The 25,613-nt window shown below is 40.2% G+C and overlaps 1 protein-coding gene across 13 annotated transcripts in view; it reads left to right on the forward strand.

The window, feature by feature from the left end:
• IQSEC3 (IQ motif and Sec7 domain ArfGEF 3) overlaps positions 1-25,613 on the forward strand; it is a 180,706-nt gene that overhangs the window by 48,293 nt on the left and 106,800 nt on the right. For 12 of the 13 annotated variants that reach the window (XR_005555509.1, XR_005555517.1, XR_005555510.1 and 9 more), the window contains exon 2: positions 17,836-17,916. Coding sequence is in view for 7 of the 13 variants with exons in the window: in XM_039333387.1 (XP_039189321.1) it covers positions 17,836-17,916 (81 nt within the window). In the remaining 6 variants the exon portion in view is untranslated. Of the gene's footprint in view, positions 1-15,652; positions 15,672-17,835; positions 17,917-25,613 lie in introns of those variants that run through there. The other variant, XM_039333454.1, reaches the window with a different exon arrangement.

Genomic DNA, 25,613 nt, shown 5'->3' on the forward strand with positions numbered 1-25,613 from the left:
ACTTTTTGAGTGCTGTTGCAACTTCAAACAGTCACTCAATCAGTGGTTCTCAACCTTTTTAATGCTGCGACCCCCAACCGGTCATAAGTCGAGGACTACTCAACCGGTCGTAAGTCAAGGACTACTCAACTGATGCAGCATCGTTTGCAGAATGGGACTTTTGGCGGGCTCAGCAGGGCAGAGGCAGCCTGGACAATTCCTATTGGCTTTTGAAAGCCAATAGCATTAGACTCTATTCAAGAGAGTCTATTCTATTGGCTTTCAAAAGCCAGTAGAATAAAAGGGAGTAGCACAGCTAAGGAAAAGGGGGAAAAAATGGCGGACTGCGTTGTTTGGCGACCCCCGTGAAATGGTCGTTCGACCTCAAATGGGGTCCCGACCCACAGGTTGAGAACCACTGCACTAAATGAACTGTTGTAAGTCGACTCAGGATGGCTAACAATTCAAAACAGAATAAAAAACAGAGCGAAAATTAGATCAGTAATGAAAAATAGCAACTGAGAACATGCATAACACGCCACATTCGAATCAACCCCGAAATGGGATTGCCCATATTGCCAGTCATAATGGTATGAATTTTATTCATCCTCATCCGTGCTTTGTTGCCATGAGCAATCATATGTTCCTGCTTGGAGAGCTCAGAAGTCAGAATCATTAAGAAATGCAGGTTCCTGTTGGCCTCCAGCAGGTAGCATAGAAGTGACAGGGAAGATGTAACTTTTTCCCTTTTGCAACTCTGGTCTTCTTAAGGAATTTATTCTCATTAGGATTTTGGGAGAGAAATTGACGGCATAAATTGCAAGTTGGTTTGGGGCACCTGAATGGAGTCCCTGTAGATCCACACTTCCTGGGTAATGCTTGGTGTATCTCTAATTATCTCTTGAAAAGGGGGAAGATGCTCTAGACCTGAAGGCACATTTTATGGAAATGTGTGGATGCGTTAGAACGTCACCACTTCCATATGTGTCCACATACAGAAAGAGACAGACAAATACATTTGTGATTGAGTATATATTGCTTTCCTTAGAGCAGTGGTTCTCAACCTTTCTAATGCTGTGACCCCATAATACAGTTCCCCATGTTGTGGTGACCCCCAAGTGGGTGTGGCCACCAATAAGAGGGAGTAGGACAGCTAAGGAAAAGGGGAAAAAAATGGCGGACTGCGTTGTTTGGCGACCCCCGTGAAATGGTCGTTCGACCCCAAATGGGGTCTCGACCCACAGGTTGAGAACCACTGCCTTAGAGTAAACCCAAGAGGCATGTGGTGCAGGAATGGCACTGAAAAATCTGCTGAAATGCAATGTATTAACTAAATATATTTGCTTATAAACGTCCAAACCAAATTCTTCTGTGCCCCACCACAGTGTGATTTATTGGTTAAAGTTTTGTACTTGAAAGTGGAGAAACCCAGGATCAAGTCCACCCTCAACCACAGGAGCTCTTTGGCCAGTCACTATGAGGATGTTATTCCTTCAAGGTAGTCTAGACAAGAAGCACAATCCATGAATGCTACCACCACCTTTATTGTAAGATGATGGTAACAGAGCCTCGCAAGTCTGAAAACACTTTCCTGCCTTATGTTCCAGAGAACTAGAGATGGTCATTTCTGATATGCTTCCTATGTCTCTTTTGCATCTGTGGGATGCTTTGTACACAATGACTGTCCAGTCTGTGTCTCTTCTTCCTGTCTCCCATGGTCATTATCATAAACTGTTACAGAGCTCTATCTACCTTATAGGGTCGCCATTGAGAGAAAAACTGGAGGAGGTAGTGCCATGTAAACCATTTTATCCCTAAGAGGAAAAGCATGATATAAGTCCAACAAGCAAATACATGAAAGAAATGAAAGGCGGCAGCTTGAACTCTTTGAGTATGAAGTATAAATTGCATTGCAATGTTACTGCAAATGCTGCTGTCTTTCTCTTCTGCTTCTGCCAGTAGAACTTGAAAAAAATGAGAATGAATGCCCGGAAATGTCTCAACTTTGTTTTCAGTGTTGTGTGTCTTCACAGAAAGGGAAACAGACCATTTACAAGCAGATTAAGTGAATACTCAGGAATATCTTTTGCACTGAATGGGCCAGGGGCCAGGCAAGAGAGCCTGTGTTCAGTTGTGTCACCCTTGGGGAACTTGTTCAACTGCCAGGCCCTTAATTAAGAAGAAGGTTAGCTTATTTTTTCAGGAAATCATTTGCTGCCTCGTTGGATGGTTGAGTGCTTAAGGATATAGATGGGCTTGAAATGTAACTGGAAGGCTGAACTATATTGTTAGAAGATTGAGTGCCTCTGGATGGTTGAGCACTTATGGATATTGATGGATTCATGATGTGACTGGAATTGCGTTGTAACCTCCTGCTGTTTCTGTTGTCCTTTATGTTTTTTTTTTAAAAAAAAACGTTGTTAAGGAAAGTCTACTGTGTAAAATATGCACGACAGTGGAACCTTTTTGTCTGAATATGTGGAATTTACTCTTCCTTCCTTTTTCCTCTGAGCCACTGGCTCAGAGGAAATCTTATTGGCTAAAGAAAGACATTTTATAAATAAGTCGTCAGAGACCTACTGCTCGAAATGTTCATAGATGCATTATCAGCAAGCTAATGTTTCTGTTATTGTTTTGAACCCCAAATTCCCTTCTGTGCTGGGCAGGAACATTAAAATATGCAAAGATAAGTATATTAACAAGAAGTAACACAAAACTTAGGAATAACCACTTTGCCACTTGTTGGACTCTCCACAGAGACCTGTTCCATATGTGCAGAATTAACTTGGCTTATGTTCAAAGCTTACAAAGTGTTTTATTTTATCCTATGCATGCAGTAGGACTCATCAATAAATGAGAGCTACATTTATAACTTCGAGGGAGATCAGCAAGCTGAGATGCAAAAGCCTCCGTTCTATTGCCTGCGCTCTCTCTCTCTCTCTCTTTCACACACACACACACACACACACACACACACACACACACACACACAGAGAGAGAGAGAGAGAGAGAGAGAGAGAGAGAGAGAGAGAGAGAGAACTTTTGATAGATATAATACTTCCCACGGGTACTGCTGCTAGCAAGCGGTATCATTGCTGTCTTCACACAGCCTTGCAGTGCCATTCACTTGAGAGATGGTAAGCTACCTCAAGCTTCTCCAAATGTCAGTATTAGCCAGGACTGAAGATTCACAGTAACTGGTTGGATGCTGCCCTTCTAGGCAGTTGATCAACTTGCACCTGTGTGGTAGAAAAATCCTCTGGAGCAGGATCTAATAGAAATTTCCCTCTTTCTCAGTAAGTCTTGGAAAGACTATAACTACTTCGACCCTTTTACGAACTAGGGGAAAATGAAACTTTCTCTCCGTCTTCCCAATCAGAGAAGAACTAGATTTTCCAGCAAACCTCTTCAAGTCTTTTCAAAAAACAATGGATTCAATTTTTTCAATTGAATTCAATTCAGTTAGAGAAACAATGGACGGAAAGTAATCAGGGAGAAAAGTAACCTGGAATTAAAGAACAACCTCCTAACATTGAGAACAATTAACCAGTGGAACAGCTTGCCTTCAGAAGTTGTGGGTGCTTCATTAATGGAGGTTTTTAAGATAAGATTGGACAGCATCTGTCTGAAAGGGTATAGGGTGTCCTGCTTGAACAGGGGGATGGACTAGAAGACCTCCAAGGTCCCTTCCACCTCTATTCTGATTGATCTTTTGAGTTCCTTGTTGCCATTAATATCAAAGAGCCAGCAATCTGTCCAAGGAGCACTTGGAGGGACAAATACAAGGACGCTTTTTCATCTCCTAACATTTGATCAAAATTGCTAGCAGCCTAACAGGTGGAATGCACATGGCCTCATGTTTGTGAGTGCACCTCTTTACAGGCAGTCCTCGACTTACAACAGTTCATTGGAAGTTACAATGGCACCGAAAAATGTGACTTATGACTTTTTCATATTTACAATTGTTGCAGCCTTCCCACAGTCACATGATTAAAAGTCAGATGCTTGGCAACTGGCTCGTATTTATGACGGTTGCAGTGTCCTGGGGTCATGTGATCACCTTTTGTCACCTTCTAACAAGCAAAGTCAATGAGGAAGCCAGATTCACTTAACCACCGTGTTACTAGCATAACACTTGCAGTGATTCACTTAACAGTTCTAGCAAGAATCGTTGTAAAGTAGGGTGAAACGGACTGGACAACCGTCTCGCTTAGCAACAGAAATTTTGGGCTCAATTGTGATTATAAATCGAGGACTACCTGTACAGCTGCATCTTTAGCCCAACTCATACCCAGCACTATGTAGCAAGCTTAGGACTGAAAAACAGTTATGCCCTCTTGTAGTAGATAAACCAGAAGTTACACAAATGTTATCTATCTCTAATATTCACTTGTCCAGGGATTGTCTCATTGTATTTTGAATACCAATATGGTTCTATATCCACAATGAGGTGCTCCTCATATCCCTTACAGAATAAGAAATGTCCTTTTGCAGTGAGCATCTCTGCAAGGAGCTCATAGTATAATGAAATTCCTTTTTGTAGAAATATCTGACCCAGCTTTATACATTAATAGTGAAACCATGAATTACTAAGAGAGGCCATGACATTTCCTAATTAAACAGAGCTAGATAAATAATCTACTGAAAGCACTATATAATTTATTGAGGAAATATTACAAAATTCATTACATACTGCCTGTAGTAATGTTCACTGGTTACTTCATTCAGCTGTACAGTTAGCTTAATAATAAAGAATAAAATTGCTTCTATCAATTATTCAAAGGAATTACTGAACCCGTTTTGCAGAATCACAAAACCAAGTTATCAGGGCTGATATCGGGGAGAAGCAGTGATTAATTCTGACATAATGAATCCCTTCCATAAAACTTGGCCCAATACCCTTAATTCAATCATTTATTATACATTGTTTGAAGCTTTTTTCTTTTTTCTTCGCATTCCAGGAGACATATGGTGTGGCACATGCTTGGTATGCAGGCAGCTATAGAATCAGGCAGCTATAGAATCAGTCCCAGGAACTTCCCTTTCAAACATTGTCTGATAAGAGGACAAGGAAACTATTCTTGAGTCTCTCCTTGTTTAGTTATGGACCCAAGATACTGCTATTTAATGAGGCAATTCCCAGAATTAAAAAAAAGATACAGGTAGTAGTTGTTTAGTGACTACCTCAGATAGCAACCATTCACAGTTATGACAGTGATGAAAAAGTAACTTGATGACCAATGTCCTCATTTAGGACCTTTGCATATCTCTGTCTCTGTTTCTGTCTCTCTCTGTCTCTCTCTCTGTCTGTCTCTCTCTATCTCATTAGCCACTACAGTCAGTTCCATGATTTATAATAGAGCTGGAAGGGATCTTGGAGGTCTTCTAGTCCAACCCCCTGCTCAAACAGGAGACCTTACACCATTCCAGACAAGTGGCTGTCCAGTCTCTTCTTAAAAACATTCACTGATGAAGTACCTCAACTGCCAACAACAAGCTATTCCATGGGTTAATTGTCCTCACTGTTAGGAAGTTTCTCCTTAATTTCAGGCTGCATATCTCCTTGGTTAGTTTCCATCCATTGTTTCTTGTCCTGTCCTCTGGTGCTTTGGAAAATGAATTGACCACCTTTTCTTTGTGGCAGGTCCTTAAATACTGGAATACCGCTATCATGTCATCTCTAGTCCTTCTTTTCTCTAGACTGGCCATACCCAAATCCTGCAACCGTTCTTCATATGTTTTAATTTCCAGGCCTTTAATCATCTTAGTGGCTCTTCTCTGTAATTTTTCCAAAGTCTCAATATCTTTTTTGTAATGTGGTGAATTAGTACTGTATTATGTTGTACTTGTCAACAAACCTATTATAACAATGTGATCAATGTATTGTAGTGTAGCAGCAATGCTACACCAGGCAAAGACTTGGACTAGATTATCTCCAAGGTCCCTTCCAACTTTACATTATGTGATTTTAGAAGAACATGACCAGTGAACTTATCTATTCATTTGACCCACTCTTTTTTCTCTTCAGTCATGTCTGGTTTTTGCCGGGGCAAGTCCCCACAGTTTGCTTGGCAAGGTTTTTCAGAAGTGGTAGATAGTAAGTTAGATAACAGTCTTTCTGTTTTGGGTTTCTGTGCTTTGGAAACTAAGAGCCGAGGTGGCGCAGCAGTTAGGGTGCAGTACTGCAGGCCACTTTAGCTGACTGTGTTCAGCAGGTCAGCAGTTCAAATCTCACCGGCTCAAGGTTGACTCAGCCTTCCATCCTTCCGGGGTAGGTAAAATGAGGACCCAGATTGTTGGGGGCAATGTAAATATATATTTACATTGCTTACTGGTATACACCGCTTAGAGAGTGCTCGCACTTAAAGCGGTATATAAGTCTCATAAATAAAATAAATAAACACTGTGCAGCCTTCCTTGGCATTGTATAAAACTGTCAAAACAATTTTCTATTCCATAGGCTTTTAATCCTAGTTATTCAATTGGTGGTGTTAATTTATGGGTGAATTGATTAATTCTTAAGTTACGTGTTGGTTTTATTTGTTTACTCTGCTGCATGCTCTTCCCCAATGTCCCTGAATTGGGGAAGTCTATAAAATGAATGAATCAATGAATCAATGAATCAATGAATCAATGAACAAATGTTGATGCAAAGAAAATTGATGAAAAGCTTAGAGTGCACTCATCATTTAAAAGCTCAAAGTTCACAGATCTCATGAGGTGATCATTTGGAATAGTGTGACAAACACTAATGCAAATAATATATAAACATTATTTTCTATAATATGACTTACACATTTATTTTCCTTCCAGACAAAAATAGCTTTGAGAAACTTTTACTTATTCCATAGAAGTTTTCCTTAATCTTTTTGGATTGGCTAGAATTTGAAGTTCCAACATATCTAGATGGTACCTAATTGAATGAATGGGGTGAATGGCAAAAATAATAATTTTTACAACAACGGACAACATGGATAATGGAACAAATATTTCTGGAAACTTTGAAGCAGAGACTGAAGACAATCTATCTGAAGAAAGTCAAGGTGCAATATCAAGCGTGGGACTGAATGACCTTGCAGTTCCCCAAATCAATTGAAAAAGGAATTTCATTGACGATTAATTTTCTTTTCTAATATAGACATAACCATTTTTTTAAGCACTTGCCTTTCTAATGTTTCAAATGAGACATTTGAAACTAAAAACAAAGTATCTAATCCAATGATGTGGCCATGTAATGTTTTGCTTCAATTTCCTTTGTCAGGATGTTTTATACTAACTGCTAGTATAATAAAGAAACTTTACAGATTTCTCTGCTATTCCACTGAGCATTGAAAAATAACTCAAAGGAGAAATAACAGTTGTGTAATTCTTGAATCTTCTTGCTATTTGGGATGGGTGAATCAATGGATGGACAGAGTAGAGTAGAGTAGAGTAGAGTAGAGTAGAGTAGAATAGAATAGCTTTATTGGGCAAGTGTGATTGGACAACAAGGAATTTCTCTCTGGTACATAACTCTGTATAACTCTGTAAAGGGAAAAAATTCAAATCTGATGACAAGCTTGGAATCCTCACAGTTTCTAATCCAAAAACTTAATTTACCAGAGCCGACAAAAGTCCAGTTCTCCCCATCTTGTTCGATCTCCATGGCACATTAAGCTTTCTCAAGTCAGCTCCATTTCATCTGCAGTGAGACAAAACATTGCACTGATGAACTGTTCTCACAGTCCGTTTGCTGTGGAGAATTTCTGAGAACGCCTGAGATTTAGTTAGCATCTTTGTGATTTATTATTTTCAGAATATAATGAAGAAACAGGAGTGGAAGCACTCAATTTATACAGTAGTTAGCCGATTGAAATATTCAGGCATATGTACTTAATAAAAAATTTAAAGGCTGCTAGGAGTGGTTATGATCTGACTGACTTATCTCCTAGCAAGACATGAAGTAGACAAATATTAACTTAAAAAATAGTTTATCGCACCAAATAAGTGTGTGTGTGTGTGTGTGTGTGTGTGTGTGTGTGTGTGTGTGTGTATGCAGGGCTTTTTTTTTTTTGTCATAGAACGCCCAGAACGGAGTTCTGGCACCTTTTTTGGGTGGAACCTTGTAGGATAGGCAAGGCAGGTTGTATGATGTGTGTGAGTTCCGGCACCTTTTTTTAAACAAAAAAAGCACTGTGTGTGTGTGTGTGTGTGTGTGTGTGTGTGTGTGTGTAGAATGCCATCATGTTCCCAAAATTTGGTAGATTTTGATCTCCTTCCTATGGATACCCTTGCATTAGTGCTTCTCCTATTTCTAGGCAAAGATTTTCACATTTATGATTAGTTTATATTGCTTTCCTTTTCCAGTCTGCAGGGTTCTTGAGGCAAGGAGTGAAGCTTGGCTGTAGTAATCTTTAGAATACCTTTCAGCTTTTTAATTTATCTGCTGTAGCCCTTTCTGTCATTGCCAGTATTTTGTTTACTTTAAAAAAAAAAGTGGTCAGCAAGCCGGGAAGAAAAAGGAAATAAATTAAACAAATTAAGGAATAACTTCCCATAAATGTACTGTATGTTGAAACCAGAGATATAGTTCTCTGTCAAGAACATTCTTATTCAAATAATGTAACCTTGCTCTGAAGGAGGCCGACGCTCATACGCCCCACTAGAATAAAAGGACTGCAGGTTTCAGAGATCAAAATCTTAGTCTTTTTCACAAGGCTTTATTAAGTAAGCAATGTGCAGAAGGCCTGGTTTTGTTTAGTTATTTATTTATTTTACCCCACTAAGCACCGTGTAGTCCCAGACCGCTGCTTCTTTTTCCCCCTAGCCTCCTTGGGGTGAATCCATATTCAAAGGTATCAGTATGACAAACTATAATTAACACCCAAAGAACTGAAGAGGATTTAGAGACGGTTCATCAACATAATTAAAAGCAAGCATTTGGCTGTTACTAATGTCTTTTGTAATTAAAATGACTGAGCAGAAAAGGGGGGTGGTAAAGACTTGTTTGGGGAGGTACAGGGTCAGGGTACAGGAAGAGGATGCATTCTGTTTTCTTATTCCAGTGATCTTCCAATGATTGGGATCTCAATGTCCATATTTTCTAAGCAACCTGGCTCATAAACTGGGGAATTAATTGATAATCCTAGCTTGATGTTACCCTGATTAGGAATTGCCCAGTAATTCTGGAGATGCATCACACACTGAGAATACAGTTACATATTGTTCCTAAAACCTAGTCCCCAATGTTACTTTTTATGGGACTGAAGGCAGATTGTTCATTTGGAGCTCCTATGCCTCATTGTCTGAGCATTTTCAGGAGGGTAAGCAATGCCATGGATCAGATATTCCAAAATCAAACAAGACAGAGAAGACTAATTTATGAATATTTCACTAAATCCTATTTTCTTATTTCAGAGGAGGGTTCTCAATGGTGATATTTCTGTATCAGAAATAATACATCACCAGAAGTGGATAGATTTTCCAGTACTTTTTACAAGAAACGTAAAGACAAATTAGGCCATTATTTATGTAAAGCATATAATGATATCCTTATAGATGGCAAAGTGCCTGACACTTGGCAAGACTCAAGAATTGTGCTCATTTTGAAACTACATAGAGAGCTGACCAAGGTAGCTAATTATAGGCCAATTTCTCTGCTAAACCAAGATGCAAAGTCATTTATGTCTATATTAGCTACGAGTTTGAAAAAAATAATAAAAGAACATACTAATTTAGATCAATATGGCTTTGGAAAAGGAAAGCAAGTCTCAGATCTTATTAGAAAATTTTAAATCTTACTAATTAGAACAAAAGATACAGGTCACCTTTGGTTTTTTCCCTCTTGATGTACATAAAGCCTTTGATCAGTTACAATGTTTTTTTTCCTAGGAAAAATCTTGAATAAATACCATTTGGGTCATAATTTTTGTTCAACTACACTTGAGCTATATCATAACATAACACAAGCACTAATAATTTTGAGTCAGAAAATTCCAGATCTATGAAGGGACAAGACAGAGATGTTCCTTAATACATTTATTGTACATACAATAAGTAGAGATGCTACTATGGAAAATCCAAAATAATGAATAGTTGCAAAATAGTAGTTTCTTACGTGAACAGAATGGGAATGCATATGCTGATGATATTGTGCTCTTTTATCCAACCAACAAAAGATCTGCCACTTGTTATTAAAGACATTAACAAGTGTGGAAAACCAGAAGATTGAACATTAAGCTTAACTATGAAAAACAGAAGTATGTAACTGTAAGATCCAGAAATTGAGACCAAGTGGCTGACAAATCAAAACACAGAAGTGATACTTTTTCTGAAAGCAAGAGATATAAAATGAGTAAAGCCAACATATATCAGTGGATTTCTTAAATGTTCTTTGAAGATTTGGAAACATGGGGGAGGGGGAATAAGTTCTATCTTCCCTCAACCATTAATGCCAATTACAAGTTATGGCTTTTTCCCAAATAAATTAGCAAGGCTACCTAATAAATGGGTGGAGACAGCAAAACCCTTTTAGCTGGTATTGCTGCCTATAATTGACAAGACTCTAATCAATTGCTGAAAGCTTTTTTGCCTCCTAAGCAACTCATAGCTTGCAGGAGCAAGTGCACTAAACAAATAGCCAGCACTAGTATGTTCCTTTTAATATGTATTCTCCATTGTGCATCTGCTTACTCTCTTGTAATCCCTTCCTCTCCAGTGAATGAGAATAGAATAGAATAGAATAGAATAGAATGTCCTTCTGACACTGTAAGCAAAGAAAAGCTGAAGTAAAATCATAAGCACAATTTGTAGTCATGTTATTTTTCACCTAATGACCACTTTGCTTAATGATCAAGTTGTCATTCCCAACTGCAGTCAAGGCTGGCCATAGCATAGTATTGGAAAAATCCAGAGCTACATCACTAGTTCCCTGCTATGAAAAACTATAGGATTTTTTTTTATAATGGAAAAATCAACATAAAAAAGATGTGAAGTGTTGGGATATATTAGAAAAGTTACTTCTGACTGAATTTAGGAAAATGTAATTCTTTTTTGCAATGTACAATAGGCCACATTCCTCCTTTTGTTTACTTCAGTAAATACAAATGTTGCTATTGAATCTGAACTTGTTCTTGGATCTTTTAAATAAGTTTGCTGACTTTTAAATTAATAAAGTATAATTTCAGGAAAAAAAAGAACTAGCAGATTCACTAGCAGCAGAAAAAATAGCAATAAATGCAGAACTGAAAATATTGTTTGCAACTAGCCAGCATGGCCAATAGCAAGTGCTGTTGGAGACCAGTAGTTTAGCAACATCTGGATGGCCACATATTTCCCATTTGTGGAATAAAAGACACTATTTTGGATGAATCAGGGATATTATATCTGGGATACAAAAATCCAGATGTCTGCTAGATGACGGGAAAGATCCAGAAACTTCTTCTTGCTATGTGACTGAGATTTCATCTTTGTTTTTTACTACAACCTATGCTGTTTTTGCATATTTGGGGGACTACAATAGAGTTTTCACATGTTTCTTGCCTAAAAATGATCCCTACTGCTGATTTGCAGTAATCACGTTGTTGAATTGTGTCAAGGGTTTGAATTCTGATATAGCTCTGAGGCACAAGCTGTCTATCCTTCACTTAATGGCTTAATATGCTGACATTAGCTGGTGATCATTTCTCTGGCTATGCTTTGTAAAGTTTTTGCTCATAAACTCTACAAATGTTATTCAATAGCAGTCCTTGCAGAATTACCAGATTCACAATCTCCAAGTGCAAACTACTCATTATTATCCTAAAGTCACACACAGTTTTCTGCCTGCTGATTATTTTTTAGCCTACCAGCTACATAAACTGTGCATAAGAACAGAGTCCCATTCTCAAAGTTTTCAAAGGCCTTTAAAGGAAAATTTCCAAAGCACTTTATTGAAGACAGTATGAGCTTGGGCTGAACCCTTTTAAAGTTATTTGGGTTGAAAAAATATGAATGACCCAAGAGGGAGGCCGTGGGAGAAAAACAATCCAACTCTTTGCTGCCATCTAGTGGTGGCTTGGACTTTGCCACCTCAGCCTATTTAATCATAATATGTCAATTAACAGCTATATGTAGTACACATACACATAAACTACACAGATTTTTAAAATGAATGAATATGATCATGTCGTACATTTACATGGGTTCTTCTGAAAATCATCTATACCCACTTTTGGCTTGTGTTCTTTATTGTGATTGCAGCTTTGAGAAGTAGGTGACTATAGAGAGATTTATAAAGACTTAGGACTTAGACTTGCCCAGAGCCTTATGGTAAGTCCACATTGGCTTCCATTTGAAGTCTGTTTGTAAGCAACTGCTTGCTGTGGGTAGATTGTGGCACTTGTATTATAAATTATTGTTAAATGTGCAAACCAAATGACTGCTGCAATCTTTGAGTCCGTAACTGATAGCCTTGCTTCCCAGATTTCATTTAAGGTACTAATGTCCTTAGTATTTCTTAATGATCAAAGCATTTCATGTAATGCTACTTCAGTAATTGTAATGACAATATGTAATTTAAATCTTTATCATTGGTACATTGTAGATGTAACAGATTATTATCAAATTCTCATTATTATCTTTATGTTACAAGAGAAATTTAGTGGCTTGCCTAAAGCCACTTAGTAAAGGAGATCTTACACATCATACTAAATTGTGGTGTAGTTTGGCTTTGCTTTAGCACAGTGTTTCTTAACCTAGGCTAGTTGCCATCCTAAAGTTGCCAAGGTTCAGAAACACTTGTTTAACACGTTATGTGAACTCAACTGCGAGTTATTTGATAAAATGGTATGATGTGTGAAGTAGACATTATGGTCTAGAGCAGGGGTAGGCAACTTCGGCTCTTTTATGACTCATGGACTTCAACTCCCAGAATTCCCGAGTCAACATAGCTGACTCGGGAATTCTGGGAGTTGAAGTCCATGAGTCATAAAAGAGCCGAAGTTGCCTACCCCTGCTCTAGAGATTAGAATGCAAATAAAGGAACAAAAGAACATCCAAGCTAATGTTGGGTACCTTTGCTCTTGGTTAGGATTTTCTTTTTTTAGAATTAGCATCTATTGCAAACCCAGTTACTTTATGGTTCAATAAATTCAGCCAAACCCGCTGCTGCAGTGTGCCTGGGAAGCTCATTTACATCAGGGAGCCTTGTCTCCTAGCAATGCAAGATTTTAAAATCAGGCACTTCTACTTTGAACTATGTCTAAATAAATAAATAAATAAATATTTCCTCAATAGAAGACCACATTTAATTAGTAACCTAATGCTGTGTTTTGAAATCCTGGCATTTTATAAATGGCCTCCAAAAGAAATATAATCCTTAAATTTTGGGGACAGGACTAAAATTAGCCAATGTCTCATCACTACAAGAAGCATGAGCATCAGTGTAGCTGCCTCGGGGGCAAAGATGTTTTGTACCTTTGTGATCATGGGAGTCTCTGGTGACAAAGCAAGTTGTAGAAGCAACTTTAAATGGTCAACCTGCATCCACCATGTGGTTCCACTGGGATCCATCCCAAGCTTATTTGGGTATTCTCATTATTCATTAAGACACAGTATCTTAGCACAGCTGTTTTGCTGGGACAGTTCCCAAGAAACCGATTTAGTGCTAATGCCATTGAATGGGAAATAGCGGTTCTTTAACCAAGAAGGCGTTTGCATTTAGTTGTACTGGTGCCAGATGGCTTAATGGTGATTAAAGTCTGTGCTAAAATAAGTGTCAGGTTGCAAACTTTGATCTGTTCATATTGAATATGTCAAGAGAAGCGTCTGATGATGAATGTATTTTCCTGAGTGAACCATGCTACTATCCAGGGACTCCTGTTGTTAAAAGTTAAGAAGTTTCTTCTGATTTTCACTGAAAGCAGAATAAAAGGAGACCTGAAAAGCTGTACACTTTCCAGTTTCTGAAGGAACTGTCTACCTATCTTCAGCTAAGACTCTGGACCATAGTTCACCTAGGCATGATTCACTGAATTTATTGCAAGGGCTGGTTTAAAAAGCTATGGGGAAAAATGCTTTACAAAATATAGCATTTCAGGAAATAAAAATTATTAAGTGAATAAAACATGCTCTCTGCTGCATTCTGAACAAAATGGAGAGAGAGATCCAAACATGCTGGATTTCAGTTCCCCAATTTTACAGTCAGAAAGGCCATTAATAACACTTAAAATGACCAATAAGAGTCATTTTTGGATACCAGATTTAGCAGGTTCCATCCCTCTGGCTAATGCCTGGCAGTCTAGTTGTGGACATTGGAACACTAACATCCCCTAAACTCCACTGAAGATGTTACCTACCTGGTAATGAAACATTCAGAAACCCACAAGCTCAGAGAACAAAACTTCACCCCTATTCTATGCTCGAGGTACAGATATTCACCACTATTAATAACACTGGCAGAGAATTACAGGCAGTTCTCACATAGAATTTGCAGCCATGATAGTGGAAAAATAACTTTATGACTAATCCTTGCACTGATGATCTTTGCAGATCTGTGAAGTCAAAGAAAGCTGAAGTAAGTTCATAAACCCAGTTCCAGTTTCACCTCGCCACTGCTTTGTTATATGAGACTTACAATTGTGGAGATTACTAACTTGAAAATCTATGGATAGATGTGTAATGTGTAGCATGCAAACCTTTGTTGTGGACTTTCCATTCCCTTCTAGCTGCTGCTTATAAGTAAGACACACTTGGTGGTTTTAAGAAGTGACAAGCTAGAGAATACATACAGAGAATTAATCAACATATTTTAAGAAATGGGAATTATGATTTTAAATGTGCAAACTTTGCTCTAGACATACTTAGTCTCTGATTACCACACCTGCATTCTTCAGCCTACACGGCTTTGACCCACTTTTGGGGAGGTTTTAGCTTAATATTTTCTATTGATTCTGTCATTGTAGTTTGTAAACCACAATTATAACTTAGTTTAATATGGAAAATAACCACCTGGAGTTTATTTTAAAAACCATGATTAAATCAAATAATGGCTTAGTTCCATATATTATGATAGAGGGCATAAGACTAACAAGGTAGCCACTTCAGGAAAGAACACAGTCTAGATCTTCTTGGGCATCACCAAAGAAAGACACCAAAGGGAAGGTAGAATTAACTCTTCCTGGTTCCATTACAAGAAGATACATTTCTTCCATCCACATTTCACACGCTTACAAGCATCTGTCTCAATTTGTCTGAATCCAGAAGTGATACTGGCATTTACAGTAAACTAAACATACCCAATTCCTGCAACTGTTCTTCATATGTTTTAGCCTCCAGTCTCCTAAACATCTTTGTTGCTCTTCTCTGTACTCTTTCTAGAATCTCAACATCTTTTTTACATTGTGATGACCAAAATTGGATGTAATATTTCAAGTGTGGTCTTACCAAAGCATTATAAAATGATATTAACACTTCCCAAGATCTTGATTTTATCCTGTTAATGCAGCCTAGGACTGCATTGGAAGAGATCAAAAGAGGCCAAACTGCTTCCTTTGCAGGCTCATGAGCCTGTTTTATCTGTAGGCACAGACCTTATCATTCAAGTGACTGAGCTCAACAACTGAGAATAATATAGGGCAAACCTGAAATAGCAGTGAATAACAAAAGCCATTCTCCCTTGAAATAACAAGGCATCGTGGGGTTTATAGGTGTTGAAGGAAAATTACAATTGAAAGGTGAGTTGGCCAAGCAGAACTTGCAAAATTGCTTACAGGTGGAAATTTTTATATCACTGATAAATAGGAAAGTTTAATATTTAGACCCACTCTTCTTTACAGAGCTCTGTGATCTGCAGTGGAGATGGTGGCTTGACTGAAGATACCATCCAAATCATAGCATCCTATAATCTGTGAAATGCAATCCTGGATTTCTCAGCTTGCAGAGAATTATGAGGCCAAAGACTTTTTTTTTTGGCACATGTTTATGCAGGGCTAACCAAACTGTGGTTTATATTATGAATTCAGCTTTCTGATTTCATGCAATCTGAGGAGCCATAAACTAACCATACCTGCTGGATTTTATTGAAATGTGGTTGTTGTATAAACCCAAACAATGCTTGGGATATGAGATTGCAAATTTAAGGTTTTGCTGAAATGTTCAGGTGCCATTAGGAAGGACCTTGGAACTCTTTTCTAGGAATAGTGTTTGCTTCACTGATACTACAACAATGAGGAATGTCTGGAAGAGATGCTTATCTGAGGCTTCAATTAGTGGACAAGACACATAAAGGCTGGCAAAGATTTTGCTCTAGTTCTTAGGAAATCAACCTACAACCTAATTCAAATGAACTGTAGTTTGTTATGCTCTCTGATCTGAGCAAATGGCTCAAGTTACAGTTTATGGAAATAGGCCAAGATCAACCACAGGGTTTTAGATCTTGTGTTTCATTAACTATAGTGAACTGCACTTCTTGGAACAGTTCTTGATTCTTCTTCTATCAGACAGGTCTTATCTAAAGCCAATATTACAATATTAAAATCTTGACTCACATATAAGAATTGAGCTATCCTTTAGAATGGAGTACTAGCTGTAGGTCAGAATGTGAGCAAGGTTTATGTGATGTTTGTCAATGTTTTTATATTTGAGGAAGACAAAACAGCTTGACTGAATGATTACAAATCTTGGAGATTTTTCCAAATGGCAAATATGACTGGTGTTGGTGTTACTTTTAGAGCTCAGTTAAAAGGTACATATATGTTCTGTCCCAGCCTACAAGAGTCCTTGTTATGCTGACAAGGAGAAACCCCTCTTCCAACAAGCAGGCAGAAACCACAAGAAAAAAACAAACCCTTTTATTCTCACAGACCTGAGTCAATGTCCAAGGCAAACAAACACACTTCACAGAAACTCGATCCACAACACGAACAGTTGCCTTTGGCAACCAGCACTTCCCCACCTTCCCTTTTATAGTTCAGCCAAGTCGTGGCTATCTAATGCCTTTTCCTTTGCCTTTGGAGCCACCCCATTGCATTCCTTTGTTCTACTCGCTTCTCTTGCCTGCGCCTGCGTGCATCCTGGATGTTTCCCAACTGTTCTTCATCCTTGTCCAACTTAAGCTCCCAGCACAACTGTGTCTCAACCTGAGCACGAGTAGAGGGGCCAGGCTCCTTGTCCAACTGTAAGTCTCGGACTTCAGAGCCTTCCTCTGACTCTAATGTCACTCCAGGCCCCTCCTCCTCATCTGATTCCTCAGACTCAGCTGCTGGATCCACTGGCTGGCGAGGAATCACAACACTATACCCAACATAATGGACACAATACTTCATTGTGTCATTAACTTATATTTTTTCTTCAGAACTGAGTAGCATGTTCAGCAGGGTATGCGGACTCATCTAAGCCATGGTTGTTCTAACTCTGATATTCACATGGGAGATATGAATGTTTTTAAAGATGGAAGCTCAAAGCGCCTTCTAGCTAAGAACTCTCCAGGTTTCACTAGAGCAGTGTTTCTCAACCTTGGCAACTTGAAGAGGTATGGACTTCGACTCCCAGTATTCCCCAGCCAGCACAGCTGGCTGGGGAATTCTGGGAGTTGAAGTCCATACCTCTTCAAGTTGCCAAGGTTGAGAAACACTGCACTAGAGAGAGGCTAACATGGAGGAGGGCTCAAACCTGTGGCCTCCCAATACACTCTGCACACCATTCATGCCAAGTCTCAGTTTTAGATGGTGAACCACTCGGAACTGTACAGTGAATACATTTAAATAATAATAATAATCAAAGTTTTTTTTGTTTTTGTAAGGACTGGCACTACCAATGAGAACTAGTGGCCAGGAATGGACATAAATGAGAGTCAATGAGTTGAATTTTCATCTGCCACTTCTTTGTCTTCTGTTACAGGAATGAGACTGTTTTACACCAATTCTGCTGCCCGGCTGCGGATGCAGAGCAAAAGCCTTCGTCTGCAGACTCTTCTTCAAGGTGGGAAAATCCTCAGTTCATGTCCTGTTTGGGTTCTTTTCCCTCCCCCTTTTCTTGCAACACGTCTTGCACATTCAAAGTGTCTCTTTTCACCCAGCCCTTAATCCCCATAACTGCACTTATGGCTAAATAGTCAGATCTGACAGCTGCTGGCATTAGTTTCAAGGGATTTTCTTCCTCTAGTCTATTCTTTTGGAGCACAGGGAGGTTGTGCCATCTGTAGATAGTGTCCTTGGAACTTCAAAATGATTTTTTTTTCTTTAAAAAAAGAGAAAAACAGTTTAAAACAAATGACCAAAAAGTTATAATACCATTAAATCTGGTGAGACCTTGGTGGTACTGCATGAGACGATCTGAGTTTTTAGCATTTTCACCTGGCTTGGTATGAGATCTTACAGGTGAGATTGCTTATCTGGCCATTTTTAAAATACATGTACAGATAGTCCTCACCTTATAATCACAATTGGGATCAGAATGTCTGTTGCTAAGCAAGGCAGTTGTTAAACGAGTTGTGTCCAGTTTTATGATCTTTATTGCTATGACCGCTAAGTAAATCACTGCAGTCATTAAGCAAATCCAGCTTCTCTCATTGACTTTGCCTGTTGAAAGCCAGCTGGGAAGGTCACAAATGGTGATCACATGATTCCACCATGTTGCAACCATTGTAAATACATGCCAATTGCCAAACATCTGAATTTTGATTATCTGACTGTGAGGATGCCAGTGTCATTGTAATAGTCCCTACATAAATCATTGTAAATCAAGGACTATCTGTATTTCTGTTTTGGTGCCTGCTGTCACACACTATGGTGCAAACGTATGCAGTGGCAGATGAAATAGTTATTGAGTCCCATGTTGGCATATTAAAAGAGAAAGGGATGAACAGTGAGACTAATAGTAGAGAAAACACAGAGGAAACGGACAAAGAAAAAATGCTGGGGATATTTTTCAATTATTTAAAACATTGCTTCTTTTTCAGAAATTGGAATTTGCCCAATGCCCATTTAACACTAATGCCACGTACATTCTCTGTTACTCACCAGTGTCCTGTCCTCTATATGCTTTATATGAAAAAAAAATATGACAGAGTATGAATGAGTAGCGTTAGTTCTGCTTCTGTCTTCATTCTGATTTGGCTTCATGACAGAGCCAATGAAGAACATTTCCCATTGCTAGGAAAATAGAGGGATTCAGGGTCAGAATTAATAGTATAGACTGGTAAATAATATGGCTTCATGAAGGTATGCTGCCTAAAAGGTTGGGAAGGAAGAATTTCTCAGAGTCAAAACAGGGAGTGGAAGGTCGTGATTGGGAATAGTAAGAACCTAGCTTACAGTGGCTTAGTGGTTAAGATGCTGGGCTTGTCAGTTTGGCAGTTCATGACCCAAGTACTGCATGACGGAAGGAGCTCCTGTTCTTGCTCCAGATCTTGCCTAGCTGTAAGGACTGCCCCAGTTGTCCCTCTCAGGAAAGCCCAACTCTTGACTCCATAGGGTTAATCAAAAGAACTTTTACTGAGAAACAGTGGTTGCAGTAAAGTCAAGCGGAATCTAACATTCCTACACAAAGCACCAAACTTCCCCCTTCAAAACCCAACACCCATCCCCCGACCAGTCCACCGGCAGCCAATGCAGTGCCCCAAGGCTGTTTTGAGAGTGCTGATGCACAAGAAAGATAACAGGTCATCCTCAGGGCTTAGTGACCTTGAATCCTGGCTGGAAACGGTTGGGAAGGAGTCCATCCTATCTCGGCAAATGATCTCCCTCCCTACTTTCCATACAGTTATAGCAAAGCGAAAGCATGCAAAGAATGCTCCCTTGAAACAGCCTCCTCCCCCCTCCACCAGAATGGCAGGATACCAAAAATGGAATCTGACATTAGCAGTTTGAAAGCATGCAAATGCGAATAGATAAATAGGTACCACTTTGGTGGGAAGGTAACAGCATTCTGTGTGCCTCAGCATATAGTCATGCTGGCCACATGACCATGGAAAAATCTTTGGATAATGCTGTCTCCCTTGGATTAAAAAAAGGAAAAGAGCACCACCCCTTAGAGTTTGACAGGACTGTTTAGGGGAAATCTTTATCTTTTTTAGTTTTCTCTTAAATGTCATAGCAAGATGACCAAATACCTTTTCCAGCGTCTGGCCTTCCTTCTCACCTAACTTTGGTTTAATGACATGCAAGAAGCTTCTTTGTGGATGTGGAATTTTTTGCCCAAAGCAAAAATTCTACGTATAGTCTTGCATGTCAGAATGTTGTGTAGACTTCCATCACATTTGTTGTTAATTCAGGAAAAAAGTGGAGTAGAAGGTCGAGATCTGATGCCTACCAGCTGCCTTGGTAAGAGACATTTTTTTTAAGAAAAAAAGAGTTTTTAAAATTAAAACTTTAGGTATAATAGTTGAGTTATCAGAGCTCAGGTTTCTACTTCTGGAATGGAGTAAACAGATATTTTATAATAATGGATAGGATTAGAGCAGAGCAATTTCCACATGGGAAGGAATGTACATTGTAGTGATATAATATTCACCAATGATAACAGTTTACTCTTTCTGAGTATTGTTTTCCTCAATCCTTCCCCCAAGCCATTTACCCTAAAAATGGCATTTTTCCGGAGACCAACTGATACAAGAAGAAACATATTTATCCAGTGATACCCAAATGAAGACATACAGAATGAAATCATGAAAATGAGATTATAAGCAGGAGACTACTTTAAAAGAAATGGAGAAAAAAATAGAAGAACAAAAAACTATTCCCATAACTCCTATCATAAACAGGTGATAGCAATGAAAAACCCAATGAAGATAAAATGGAGGGTTTTGTGTGTGTGGGAGTTTTTAATTCTTCCTCCAATAAACACTGACCTGCTTTTGAATTGTTTTGATTCTAAGGGTCTTTTAAGAACCACAATATATCCTTTTCTTTTTTTCTTTTTCTATATGCTTGGCCACGTTTTGTATCTGCTTTGTACTGGATCTCCCAGCTTCGTTCAGTTTTCTAAGCATGCAAATGAAAATGTGCCTATTTGAGAATTTGATTTTTAATCAAATCCTACATATTTTAATTAAATCTGTTATGGAGCAACTGTGTTTACATTCCTAGTTAGGGCATTGATTGTGTTGGCACGTATGTAGGTTTGAAAATAGCAATAGCAGTAGTAATAGCCCTTGGACTTATATACCACTTCATAATGCTTTATAGCCCTCTCTAAGCGGTTTTCAGAGTCAGCATATTGCCCCCAACAATCAGGGTCCTAATTTACTGACCTCAGAAGGATGGAAGGCTGAGTCAACCTTGGGCCAATCAGGATCAAATTCCAGACTGTGGGCAGAGTTTACTTGCAATACTGCATTCTATCCACTGCACAACTAGTGACCAATACTGTGCCTACATACATACATACATCACACATACATACATACATACAATTACCCTTGGGTTTTCTTAAGGATTTCTTGGCATTCTCAAGGAATGTCTAAAATAGAAGTTAATGACTTCTGGACATTGTGAAGATCTATAGTAAGACAATTGCCTGAGAATCCATGTCTGTCTATTGTTCCTTTGTGGACATCACCCAGTAGAAGGATTTTTTTCTTTTTTTAAAAATGGTGATCTATAGATAGGTTGGAATTATATTCCAGAATTTCTAAACAGCGTGGTAAATTGGAATTCTTGGAGTTTGAAATCTTAACATACCTGAAGATTATCAGATAGGGGAAGACAATCCTAGATGGCAAGATGATAAGAGGGTGTATGGAAACTTGGAAAAAGCAAGTACAGGTAATCTTGTAACTGGTATACTTTCTCTGGAGAAAGAACCCTGTAAAAGCCAAGTGATTGCTGTATTGTGGAGAACATTAGCAAAACTAATGACAACATATGAGTATTTTGCACTGAACAATTACCATAAAAAGCTTCTCTTCCTTTGGTTTCACTGCCTGATTCTTGGTCTTGACTTTATCAAGTCTATTGACTGTTTAGAATTGCCATCTTTGAATTCTAAATGGACTCTTTTCCTGAAAATGTTTTTCCCTGAGCTTGGCCCGTCGCTGGACTGTGGCAGGCATCCAGCTTGCTATCTTGTTTCCTGACAGCCAATAATACCTAGAAGAGCCATCTTGTCTTTTTGACTTTCCTGTGGAGATTCCCCATGGTGGCTGAGTAATTTGCGGTTACTTCAGAATGACAATTAATATATGGTGAGCTCAGTGGTGTTTTTATTGCTGTTGCAGGTAAAGACACGAGAAGAATGAGAGGACCAGGCAAGGGGTCCTTCCAGACTATCCTTGTCCTGGAAAGAGATACAGAATAACAGAGTTGGAAGGGATCTTGGAGGTCTTCTAGTCCAACCCACTGCTCAGGCAGGAGGCCCAATACCATTTCAGACAAATAGTTGTCCAATCTCTTCTTAAAGACTTCCAGTGTTGGAGCATTCACAGCTTCTGGAGGCAAGTTGTTCCACTGATTAATTGTTCTAACAGTCAGGAAATTTCTTCTTAGTTCTAGATTGCTTCTCTCCTTGATTAGTTTCCATCCATTGCTTTTTGTCCTGCCCTCAGGTGCTTTGGAGAATAGGTTGACCCCCCCTATTTTTTGTGGCACCCCTTCAAATATTGGAACACTGCCACCTCTAGTCCTTCTTTTTATTAAACTAGACCAGTGGTTCTCAATCTTTTTAATGCCGTGACCCCCAACCAGTCGTAAGTCGAGGACTACCCAACCGGTTGTAAGTCGAGGACTACCCAACCGGTCGTAAGTCGAGGACTTTCCCTGCCCGGAAGCTCTGCGCATGTGTGGTGCCGTCCCCTGTGCCAGCCGAGGCGTAGCTGGCAAGTGGCAGAGACGGAGCAGGCCGACCACCGGCTGGGCCACCAGCTAGCCCAGCCCAAGGGAGGTAAGGCACCCGACGGGCCCCACACAGGCCAGAAACCCTCCCTGCGCCCTTCCAAAAGCCAATAGAATAAAAGGGAGTAGCACAGCTAAGGAAAAGGGGGAAAAATGGTGGACTGCGTTGTTTGGTGACACCCATGAAATGGTCATTCGATCCCAAATGGGGTCCCGACCCACAGGTTGAGAACCACTGAACTAGACATACTCACTTCTCTGATTGCTCTGATTTTCTAGAATAATTTTTTTTTAAAAAAAGAGGGGTCTGTGATGAATTCAGACACAAGGGAAACTAATCAGGGCTTTAGTGAACCAGCTTGATGTTCTAAATTGACAGCCAACCAAATTGACTCACTGGGGGCCAATCAGATCTTTAGCATCGGTCTCCCCGAACTCATGCTGAGACAACCATATTTCCAGATGAGTCAAGCTGGGTTTTCTGATGAGCATCACTCCAGCTTTGGAGACCGGTGTCTTTTCCTCCCCACCTTCTCATTCCAAATACATCTCCAATTACATAATCCAGGTTGAGTTCTTCCCTCTTTTCACTTTCTTTTCCCCTGATCAGGCATTTTTGTGTAGACAAGGGAGCCTGTCAGAAGTGATGCTGCTAATAACTGCCAGCCATCTAGTTTTAATTAGAGTTTTCTTCATTAATGCCTCAGCTCCACTCCACACGGTGGATTAAATAATGTACTCATAGCTCGTTTACAGAAACCCCCAAACTGCAGGGCTGAGCTGCAATCCTTTAATTAAACAGCTTGGCTGATCCTTGTGCTGTTGCCTTGCCTCATCAGTCTAAGCCGATTAAAAGGAATAGGGAATAATAAGGAGAATAAACAGAGAAGGGACTCTTATCTCTTTGAGAGACTTGGGAGCCTCCATGGCTGAGTGTGTGGGCTATTGACGCCTCCTCTTACAGGAGATATGTGACTGAAGCCGCTTTTTATACACAAGGATTTGCTGAACCCGCAAAATTCTTAGTAATAACTCTTAAAAATAAAAAAGAGCATGTTGCCCAATTTGCCAGCATTGCGTTAAACAAATGCTTGTTTAACGCTTGAGTGTTTTCTTCTGCAAAATTACTGTCAAATGCTCTATCTTAAGCTCTAAGTGTGACTAAGCAAGTGGTTATTAAAGTGGTTTAATAGCCAGTTTTCACCTACAAGGGAAGCTGTGAACTGTAGTTATATAAAACCACTAGGTAATAGACTATTAAGAAGTAAGAACAGAAGCAAGTATTTTTTGAAGATGTGACTGAAATCATATTTTGTTCAATATCTACTGGAAGTCATTGGGAAAGGCCAGACCGGGATGAGTATCATCAAGTTGCTGATGATATCCAGTATATCTCCATCCCTGACCAAGCAGAAGACTTGGTGGAAATCTTGATTCCCAATCTGGAGGTTGTTATAGGCTGTTAAGAAGAAAACAGATTCAGATATCTCAATTGTGGCAAAACAGAATGGCTGCTGGTTCAGAAGACAACTAATTCCAGAACAGTTTAATCTGTAGCTCTGGAGGCAGCTGTACTCCTCAAGAAAGTGAAAGTTCACAATGAGGAGATTTTTGTGGACTCATGGCTCCTGTTTGCACAGAGTTGAAATTCTTTTGCTCCTTGAAAGGAGCTCAAATCCTTCAGCAAGTAGCATGAAGGATTTCAGCTTTATGCAAGCAGACAGCCCCCAAGAAGCTCTTTCATCCAGGCCTCTGAGATGAGAAGGAGCTGAAATTCAAGCAAGATTTTCAATCTCTATTTGGGGAGGCCCTGCAGTAAGGTAAAGAGTATGGGGTGCCTCCAGGGAGATAGGGGAAAGCACTATGATAGATGATGCCTAGGAAGGGGAGATGGTGTGATGAATTAGAATGAAGGAGCACTTTCCCAGGAAGGAGGGAGCACATTTCAAGGAGGGGGACAAGACAAGAGGCTTGGAGCTGGATCAGACTCAGAGCAAGAAAGTTAGGATAGTGATTCCCTAGACCAGAGCTTTTTTTGTCATAGAACGCCCAGAACGGAGTTCTGGCACCTTTTTGGGATGGAACCTTGAAGGGTAGGCTGTCAAGCCCCGTGGGGCTTGCCATTCGGTGTGGGGGGGGGTAGACGACGAACAACCCCACCCCCACCAGCCCTGACCGTTGCCGCATGCAACGCCTCCCAACTCACCGCTTCAGCCGCGGAGGATGCCGAGGCTGGCAGTGCACACCCCGCCGGCCAGCTGAGCAGGGGAAACCGGCCGCCGGCGTCACGAGGCCACCCGCCCTTTCTGGCACTGCAGGGAGGGCCAGGCCCAGTTTTGAACTGCACACTGGCCAGCTGAGCAGCGGGGATGGGACGGCGAAGTCGCATGGTCCCCGGCCCTCCCCGGATGCTGCGAAACACGCTGCGGCCGGCGCGGAGCATTCAGCCAGCCAGCTGAACGTCAGAGACCAGCCGGCAACTCTGGGTGGAGTCCAGCCCTTCCCCAGCACCACAACAGACCGAGGCCGGCGCCGAGCACCCCGTCGGCCTGCTGACTGGCAGCAATCAGCTGGCAGAACCATGGGGGGACGGCACTCTCTCGGACAGTGCAGCTGTAGGAGATGAGAAGGCACGCCCCACCAACCAATGGGGCAGCAAGGAATGGCCAGCAGCTAAGAAGCTAAACTTACCACAGGCACCGAGGCTGAGAGAAGCAGAGGCAAAGCAGCGACAGACGGTCGGATGCTGGACTAAGGGGGGCGGGACTGCACGGGAAGAGGGTGTGGGTCACAAGGGTGGGGTTATAAAGGTACTCAAGCGGATGGTGGTTTGTGGGCGGAGGGTAG

Source organism: Crotalus tigris, unplaced genomic scaffold (assembly GCF_016545835.1).
Source record: "Crotalus tigris isolate CLP2741 ecotype Arizona unplaced genomic scaffold, ASM1654583v1 scf7180000017625.6296891, whole genome shotgun sequence".
NCBI lineage: Eukaryota > Metazoa > Chordata > Lepidosauria > Squamata > Viperidae > Crotalus > Crotalus tigris.